Source organism: Ruditapes philippinarum, unplaced genomic scaffold (genome assembly GCF_026571515.1).
Source record: "Ruditapes philippinarum isolate M1 unplaced genomic scaffold, ASM2657151v2 ctg264_1_1_1_1, whole genome shotgun sequence".
Lineage (NCBI taxonomy): Eukaryota > Metazoa > Mollusca > Bivalvia > Venerida > Veneridae > Ruditapes > Ruditapes philippinarum.
The window spans coordinates 332,456-342,715 of NW_026860475.1; the positions used below are offsets into that span (position 1 = coordinate 332,456).

General features: G+C 32.4%; 2 protein-coding genes across 3 annotated transcripts in view; both read right to left on the reverse strand.

Annotated features, from left to right (window-relative positions):
- The window catches only part of LOC132760223 (double-strand-break repair protein rad21 homolog), a 36,874-nt gene extending 27,208 nt beyond the window's left edge, over positions 1–9,666 (reverse strand). For both annotated transcript variants that reach the window (XM_060752159.1, XM_060752158.1), the window contains exon 1: positions 9,654–9,666. The gene's annotated coding sequence lies outside the window, so the exon portion shown is untranslated. The remainder of the gene's footprint in view (positions 1–9,653) is intronic.
- LOC132760225 (tigger transposable element-derived protein 1-like) lies at positions 7,328–9,544 on the reverse strand. Its single transcript, XM_060752160.1, has 2 exons — positions 9,461–9,544; positions 7,328–8,524 (listed from the first exon to the last, which is right to left on the reverse strand). Exons 1-2 carry the CDS (start codon positions 9,542–9,544, stop codon positions 7,328–7,330), a joined length of 1,281 nt encoding a protein of 426 aa, XP_060608143.1.
- Positions 9,667–10,260: the final 594 nt, after the last annotated feature.

Consider the following 10,260-nt stretch of genomic DNA (forward strand, 5'->3'; position numbering starts at 1 on the left):
ATTATAAACTAGATGTCTAAGATAGACTAATTACTATCACAGTGCCTGAATTAACAGGTAAATACCGGAATTAGTCTTGTTATTTTGTTATATTTCAGCGTTTTAAAAATATCTTGCCATATTTTATTAAATACAAACAATTCAAATGATATTTAATAATATTTATTGTAATCGCTATTACATAATAAACAAGGTGATCTATGATTTCTTCCATACTACCGAATCGACGAGCGATTACCGGAATCGGCTTCACTTCGTCTAGGATTACTGGAATCGGTTCTAATTTTGTTATGAATGTGAACTCAATATTATTATTATCATTTATTTTTGCATGTATTTACAAACATTATCATTGATCTTTTATGGAATAATGCAATATCGTCTTTACATTATATTTTTCAGGACATTGCTAACAGAGGATTGTTTGAAATGACGGATAACAATGGGCCAGTTTAGTCTTTCTTTATGTTTGCAAAACTCAATTCTTGATTTCATAAAGTAGTCGATTTATAATTACATGCAATAATTTTTATTTGAATCTTTATTTAAACAATACAAACCTCATAAAATATTCACATGAAATCAATGTTTTACCAGGCAGTTACTTGACAGTTCATGGTCATTCTGGAGTATCAAATCAATTGTCGTCATTTGCGTTATTGGTGCACCATAAAAATATTACAAAGATTGCGAATAAGTCAATCGTTGAAACATAGATTATTTAGTCTTAAATAGTAAACAAATCATCTATACCCGTAAAGTGAACTTTTAAACTTTTATAAAATATAGACAATTAATGACATGTAATAAGATTTTTGATAAAAAAACACATTTGATTCATTAAACAAGAGATTTAATTATGATCAGCAAGTTACTATCATCTGGGACATACGATATATCGTATGTCCCAGCTGTCATACTGCTGGAATCGGGGAATTATTACCGGAATCGGCCAGTAATTTTACTTATGAACTTTTTAAGAATTATTAAATACAAACAATATGAATGACATGTACAAAGATTTTTATAAACAAAATCACGCTTTATTAATTAAACTAGATCAGCAAGTTACTGAACTTACTGTCATACTGTCGGAAGGATTGTTATTCGGGTAGTTTGGCAGTAGCTCGCCGATATTAGATCTCTTGTTAAATTAATCAAAAGCGATTTTATTTACATTTTTTTACATTTCATTGATATTGTATAAAGATGCAAGAACCCTTTTTTTTAATCTTCATTAATAACCAAATTATACGCCGATTTCGGTAATCCTTCGCCGATTCCGACAGTATGACAATAACTCGCCGATATTAAATATCTTGTTTAATTAATCATTTATCAATGAGATTTTATTTACAAAAATCTGATTACATATCATTGATATTGTTTATATTTAATCAAAGATGAAAAAATATATATACATCACATTAAAAAAATATTGTGTGTTTATTTGGGATGTTCGCGGAAAATGTCATTATTAATTCAGTGTCATAAGCCAGAGACATAGATAACTACATGTATATATCATAGTCCTTTACTTAAAGGATCTTCTTCCATTTTTTATTAATAATTAAATGGGTCAAACGGTTAGAAATTATGCTAAACTTTGAAAAGAATCTTTAGATCTATACAGGGTGTTTATATTGTTGTTTTGTTTTTACATTGACTAAATCTTAAGTCTTTAAAAATTATGAAGTTCAATAAATCCTATGACTTAATTCATCTACAGCTTGCTGAACAACAGGCATTCTCTAACAGATAGTCTCTCCCACTATGAAATATATCAGCATACCGTATATTGGCACCCCACTGTTTAGTAGTATATCACACTTCCCAATACACAGCTCCCAATATACAGCTCGTTTACTTCCAATAAAGTGACAGTATCATCTGTGATTATATAGTTAACATCCATATCTCACTGTTTTATACTTTACGGGTATAGATGATTTGTTTACTATTTAAGACTAAATAATCTATGTTTCAACGATTGACTTATTCGCAATCTTTGTAATATTTTTATGGTGCACCAATAACGCAAATGACGACAATTGATTTGATACTCCAGAATGACCATGAACTGTCAAGTAACTGCCTGGTAAAACATTGATTTCATGTGAATATTATTGCATGTAATTATAAATCGACTACTTTATGAAATCAAGAATTGAGTTTTGCAAACATAAAGAAAGACAAGACTGACCTATTGTTATCCGTCAATTCAAACAATCCTCTGTTAGCAATGTCCTGAAAAATATAATGTAAAGACAATATTGCATTATTCCAAAAAAGATCAATGATAATGTTTGTAAATACATGCAAAAATAAATGATAATAATAATATTGAGTTCACATTCATAACAAAATTAGAACCGATTCCAGTAATCCTAGACGAAGTGAAGCCGATTCCGGTAATCGCTCGTCGATTTCGGTAGTATGGAAGAAATCATAGATCACCTTGTTTATTATGTAAAAGCAATTGCAATAAATATTTTCAAATATCATTTGAATTGTTTGTATGGCAAGATATTTTTAAAACGCTGAAATATAACAAAACAAAAAAAAACAGACTAATTCCGGTATTTACCTGTTAATTCAGGCACTGTGATAGTAATTAGTCTATCTTAGACATCTAGTTTATAGTAAAAAAGTGATCTTTATTTCTCAAAAAAATATTCGTATATCAATGATATTATTTGCATTTAATAAAATAACATAAAAATAACTATAGTATACAGGCTGATCCCGCCCATCCTTCCCCTATATCGGCAGTATGACAGTAATTCGCCGATCTTAGGTCTCTTGTTTTATTAATCAAAAGCGAATTTATTTACAAAAATGAATATCGTTGAAAATGTTTATATCTTATAAAAACATGCAAAAGAAATATTAAAAAAAATCACAAATAACCAAATTACAGGTCGATTCCGGTAATCTATCGCCTATTCCGACAGGTTTCCCGTTTTTGCCGATCTTCAATATTAATCTTTTTATTATTTATAACAGCAATTTTTCATAAATCTTTTGCCTCTTATTTAATACCGATTTCAATAAACATTATTAAAAATCTTTTAAATTGTTTGTATTTAATAAAATAAGTCAAGGTTATTTTTTAAACGTTGAAATATTGGTGGGGGAAAACAGACCGATTCCGGTAATTGTCCGATAGCCCTGACACTGCATATAATTATGCGATATGGCAGTAATTCGCCGACCTTAGATCTCTAGTTTATTATTTAATAAGGATTCTTCATTTACAGAAATCTTTTTAGATATCTATTATATTGTTTGCATTTTTTTCTTGCAAAGTCCATAAATTACAATAATACAGGCCGATTCCGGTAATCATTCGGCTATTTCGGCTGTATGACAGTATATGTAACTCGCCGATCTTCGATCTCTTGCTTTATTAACCGAAGGCGAATTGAAATTTACAAAATAAAAGAATGAAAGAAACTTTTAAATATCATTCATAATATTTATATTTTACAAGACGAATATTAACAATGCAACAGAAACGTTAAAAAGTACAATAGACTAAATTATACGTCGATTCCGGTAATCCTTCGTCGATTCCGACAGTATGGCAGTAACTCGCCGATATTAAATGTCTTGTTTAATTAATAAAAAGTGATTTTATTGACAATAATCTGATTACATATCATTGCTATTGTTTATTTAATATCAAGGGTGCAAACATTTTGTTAAAAGTATAAAAAATAAGCAAATTACAGGCCGATTTCGGTAATCCTTTGCCGATTCCGGCAGTTTGCCCGTTTTCGCTGATCATAAATATTTGTTTATTATTATTATTTAAAAGCGATTTTTTTCACAATCTCTAGGAAGATTAATGATAATATTTAGGTTTTATAAAAACATGCAAAAGGAACATTAAAAGTTGCATAAACAACGAAATAACAGGCCGATTCCGGTCACGGGCAGTTTGGCAGTAGCTCGCCGATATTAGATCTCTTGTTAAATTAATCAAAAGCGATTTTATTTATAAAAATCTTTTCATAAATCATTGATATTGTTTATATTTCATAAAATTGCAAGAAAAAACTTAAAAAGTTTAATTATTACAAAGTTACAGGTCGATTCCGGTAATTCACCGCCGATTCCGGTCGATTCCGGTAATTCGGCCGATTCCGGTAAGTCGTGTAACCCGTCAGTAATGGACGCAATTATCAGAGACCAACAACAATTATTTTCGGTGCTTTTTTCATTTTTAAAGGTGCTGAAAATTTAACTTATTGAAACAAAAAAGGATCACTATCACAATTTTCTAACTTTTCCTATTGATTTATTCAAATGCAACCAAAACGCTTTTTTATTTTTTCGCCATCTGGAGAGGACAAAGATCGATATCATTCATACCACAGGGGGCCCACACAGTGTTTGGATGGTATATACTGCTTGATAGTGACCTTAAAATGAGATTTTAGTCATAACCTTATAATATGTATATAAATATAGACAAGGGGCATTACTCGGTAAATAGAGAATTTTCGATCACCTTCAAATTCATGCGAGATTTTCCACTAATTAAATAAAAAAAATCCAAAAACTATACTGCGTTGCATAGCTTATATAATCCACAATTGATAAACACTAACTTTATTTTGATTCCCTTAGCCCATTTTAAGAAATTTATTCAAAACCGTTCACTTCTGTCACAAAATTGCTTAGTCGTACGAGATGTCGCAACACCAAATTCCACGGGTAAAATATCAATTTTAAAAGGGTGAGGTACAAATAAACGCATGCAAACAATAACACAACATAGTTTCTATTACCTACCTGCGCAAATAGTCGTGAAGCGCTCTATATTCGTCTGTTTCGAACGAAATCTTCAAATCAGTGCAGAAATCTGCTTCGGCGAATACATGTTGGAAATTCTGGCCATGGTGTATGGAAACCTTTCATTGGTTGTCGTTATAAACAAAGTTCCTACCGAACCAATGAAAGGTCTCGGTACACCGGCTGGTCACGTGACCGGGGTTTCCCCAAGATGTCTACGTCGAAGCAGATTCTGCTCTGATTTGAAGATTTCGTTCGAAACAGACGAATATAGAGCGCTTCACGACTATTTGCGCAGGTAGGTAATAGAAACTATGTTGTGTTATTGTTTGCATGCGTTTATTTGTACCTCACCCTTTTAAAATTGATATTTTACCCGTGGAATTTGGTGTTGCGACATCTCGTACGACTAAGCAATTTTGTGACAGAAGTGAACGGTTTTGAATAAATTTCTTAAAATGGGCTAAGGGAATCAAAATAAAGTTAGTGTTTATCAATTGTGGATTATATAAGCTATGCAACGCAGTATAGTTTTTGGATTTTTTTTATTTAATTATTGGAAAATCTCGCATGAATTTGAAGGTGATCGAAAATTCTCTATTTACCGAGTAATGCCCCTTGTCTATATTTATATACATATTATAAGGTTATGACTAAAATCTCATTTTAAGGTCACTATCAAGCAGTATATACCATCCAAACACTGTGTGGGCCCCCTGTGATTCATACTTTCTTTATGCCTTGTTCTCATATTTTCGGGGGTTCTCATATTTTCGTGGCGTTATGTCCAGTTGTGAATGACAGCTCGTGCGATTGATTGGACTCTCCAAAAAGCATCAAGTTTTCGCCGACACTTATTTCTATAAATTACTACCATAAGAATTCGTACTAAACATATTAAACACATAAATATAAATCTGTCAATGCCATTTCAATTATAATTACTTCTTTTCTCTTTTTTATACGTTATTTTCAACTACACAGCAACAAAAAAGAACAAAAAACGTATCTTCGCCTTAAGATTCATCACCGGAACTTATACCTTACTTAAACCAATGTCCCGAAATATATTGAGTGCAGTATAGAATTTGTGGGCGCGCATCGTAACTACCGAAACGAGGCCATCCAATCAAAATCCCCGAAAATATGAGACAGCTTCCGAGCGACACAGACTACCGATAGTGAAAGTAGAAAGATTAGTATTTCTTACTGAAATAGTTTATTTTCGTATTTTAAACGGTTCCTTTTTTGTTTGTAATAGTTTTTACTCACTGTTGATGTTTTTTGTCTTCCATTTACTATTAATTTAAAAACGGTGGCTTTAATTTAAAACATTAAACCCCCGAAAATACGGGTCAACGGCATATGCCCTTTTCTCATACATTCGTGCCTCTTAAGCGGTAAATCAGCGCATGCGCAGTAAATGTTTATTACATGAAAGTAATTTTTGGTCAATCATGTATACTCAACTCTCATTTTTGTTATTTTAATTCAATAAACATGAAAAACAATTATCTATTTTTAGTATCTTACCTTTTTATGACGACCTTGACCATCTGAATCTATCAAACGCTTTCTCATACATTTCGTGCTTTTTGATTGGTCCTCCGTGTTACGGTGTATTATTTAACCCCAAGGTCAGTATACTAAGTTCAATTAAAAAAGTGTCCATTTACTGGCATATATTCATAAAACTTGTGTCAGTGGTGTGTCTTGCTATAGAACAACAGCCTTTTAAAAATCATATCCATACTAGTGTTTATGAACATTTTTAATGTTGTTTTCTGATTTCTTCTAACAAGGTAAGTAAACTATCAATCAAAATGTTTTCAAATTTCATTTAACAAGGTAAGAAAACTATGTTAATAAAATGTTAACTTTAACAAGGAACATAAACAGTTTATTTCATTATCTATGGACTTTCTATGCTTCACAATGTGGACACAGGAATGTACTGTGTCTCCTCACTACATGGACATTTGTACACAGTGCAAGGTGCACCCAGTGATCACATTTATCACATTGAGCCCAGTTAACTATTTTAAGAAATGGCAAATCTTTTAGCTTTGGTGGTGAGATCTTTTTACAAACACAACATAATTCTTCGTCGTTTACATCAGATTCAATTTCAGAATCTTCTGAAAGGACCTGCCTCATAGAATGATTTGTGTTTCGGACACCACTAGTTGAAGGGACTGGGTTGTGCATTGTTATTGAAATGTCCATATAATTGGACTTATCATTGGATTTATTTTGTTTGCTTTGTTTTGATGTTGTTGCTTCTTTAGTGTTAGTAGTTTTTGTTTTTTCATATTCAACCAATTCTTTATAATATTCATCTTCTGTTATTGCTTGCCCTCCTGCTTTAGGTTTTGTTTTTATAGCCTTTTTCATGCATTCACATTTTTCATTTTTTTCATCATTATTTGTTTGGTTTTCATACTTTTGTTTGAAAAATTCCTCTACAGCATGTTTTCCTTCTTTCAGTGCCTTTGCTTTTTGCAGTGGCTTATTTTCTCTAAAACTTTCACACGGAAGCAACTTTTGCATAGGTACTTCTTCTGGAGAAAGTGGAAATATTCCAGTTTTTCTTGAAACCTGACAATATATTGATTGGAGTCATGGATTTCAAGTAAGCCTTACAAGCCAGCTGGCAGATTTCATATCGAGTGATAGTTTTACCCATGTATTTATTCATATAGATTGCACATTCTGTGTAATAAAATGATTTCAGTGGGCCAAACATGCCAACATCTAGAGGCTGCAGTATACGTGATGTGTGTGCAGGGAGAACAAAAAGTATGATGTTCTGTTCTCTTGCCCATTTGACCAGTGGTTCATTAATGTGAGAGGCATGACCATCATACAGAACTAGTACAGGGTTATCAACACTTAATTGACCTCTCACATGTGGAAGGAAATGGTCTTCAAGATATGTTCTGAAGATGACAGCATTTGACCATCCACTGTCTGACATTGAGTAACCTGTGCCTACTGTAGCTCCTTTCATCAAGTCAGGGTTATATCTTTTTCCTTTAAATACAAAATACGGTGGCAGAGAATTACCAGCTGCATTTGCACAGCCAATCAATGTAGTAGTTGTAGACCTTGGAGAAGTTATAGCTTGTGGTTTACTATTTGTAGGAGCAATTACATTAGGTGGTCTATGGTCTGGTTGTAACCCAGTCTCATCAATGTTATAAATGTTTTGTGGCTTTGTGTGTAGGTTATATTTATTAAAAATAGCAGCAAGGTTTTCATAATACTTCTTAACACATTCAGGTGTGGTGGACCTTGCACGGTTGCTGTCAAGTTTTGATGGTTTCAATGTACTTAATCTGTTACGCCATCTTTTAAGAAAGCCATATAGCCAATTGTTACTAAGTGGTTTATTGGTACTCTTTTTCCCCAGGTCAAATGCTAATTCACCAGCAGCATGCTGTAGCTGAGTATTACTATATCCATACCCAAGCTCAGCCATGGTCTCAACATGTTCAACAAGGGTCAGTTCCTCATCATCTCTAAAACAAGTTTCCTTTGTTTTCTTAAAATGAACAGGGTCAATGTAACCTTTAACTCTGTCTCTCAAAGTTTGTACTGGTATCCCAAACTGTAGAGCTGCTCTCTTAACAGCTACACCTTGATCTTTAACAGCCTTGTAAGCATTTAATAATGATTCTGCTGAATAGGCTCTGTATTTCTTCTGCCAATGTCTAGGAGAAGTCTGGAATTATGACAATTATTTTATGCTAAAACATGTTCAGATTAGGAATGATACTGCAGGAAAACCTAATAGAGTATCTGACCTATAGATGCAATATAGTAACATTTGACCTAAATATTTTGATTCTAGAAGCCTTAATTTATATGCTTATTTTGTTTCTGTGTGTGTAGATATAAATTAATTTGCTCCCTAGAACAAAAGGATGCACAACACAAAGATATAATTAAACAAATTGCAAATGTTAATTGAATGTTAATTGGTCATTATTTTTTGTCGTGTCACTTTTTAAGAATAGTATATAATGATAAATCTAACACGGAGCAAAGGAAATTTCGTCACGTGACATTAAAAAAATGGACGCCGGCAAATATGAAACAGGAAAATTTTACGAAAAAGTTGGATTTTTTGCAAATTATGAATAAAAGTGAGTGTTTTTTTTGTGTTAAATAGCAGAAGTAACAATGTTTGGATACGATTTAGCAATATATTCATGGATTAATACCTGTTTTTTTCTCATTTTCTGTTGATGAGTGCTAGCCTGCAAGTTGTCAAAACAGTTGCATAGTAATCGGATACGCACGCGATGCGCACGAGCGTATTTTCTGTAAGCACGAAATGTATGAGAAGGCACGAATGAATGAGAAATGGGCATACTGTTTTATTGTACTTTTCTGTACAGTAGCCAACATGGTGATTAATATTTAAAAGGCAAACATTCAAAGACAATTACTGTTTCTTGGTTAAAATCCTGGCATAAAGTCATAAAATATCATATGCATTTTGGACTTTTGATCTATGATATGATTTTCGTCCTCAAAATTACGAAACAACTTGGTACGAAACGAGTATCAACAGAATCAAAAATAATATGCAAGACGTCAGATTGTTCAAGAGCCATATAAGCACATTGTTAAAACATCTCTACTAATAAAATACCGTCTCAATTTCGACAACTAAATCCAAACTTCTGTCTTCAGCAGAAACAAAAAATATCACGAAGCCAACAGCGGCGTCCCTCATTTATTTTCCCAAATTCAAATAGTATATGGTTACAGATCACATTTACCCTAGATGCAAAAACAAATATAACATTTTCTTTCCTCTTATAATTCCAATTTGGAGTATTTACCAAGATCTTTGGGCAATAAAGATGATTTGAATTCCTACTGTTTACATCGCTCGTTTCAAAATGGCGTCTCTACCCTTTCCCGCTCAAACAATTTGCATTAATGACCATGCGAATTAAAACATAGTCCAAATATCTATAAGGAACCAATCAAAATATTTTGCAACACATTATCTCGTATAACCTGATTTTTGGTCAAGATACCTTTATTTATTTATAAAATAAATATTTTCATATGTTTTTAAATTTTTTAATTCTACTTAAATGGTTATTTCACGCCCCAGACTTTTTAGCGGAGTAATTTCGAATAACTGGGTCATGTCTGTGACAAAATTCAATGGCGCGTGAACACGTAATTAACAGGTGCTTTAGGTCGTAATCATATTGAATAGATGTCAAAGTTGCACAAACTTTAACTTCTAATAATATAAGTCAGCACGTGCTGAATTATAGACATATTGCATCATATTCCAAAACTGACAGAAGGGTATGCCCCTGAAACTATGACGCATCAGTTTGCTTGTCACGTTGACAGTAAAAATGGCGATGTCAGAGTAACACACTCGAATTCCATTGCTCAACATGTGATGCAAAAATATTTGTGGAATTT

Bases quoted from the DNA above. Each gene is read 5' to 3' on its own strand.
- LOC132760225 (XM_060752160.1), bottom strand. From the start codon at position 9,544: ATGAGGGACGCCGCTGTTGGCTTCGTGATATTTTTTGTTTCTGCTGAA. The intron at 8,525-9,460 runs GTATTTTATTAG...TCATAATTCCAG, and splicing joins TAGTTGTCGAAATTGAGACG to ACTTCTCCTAGACATTGGCA.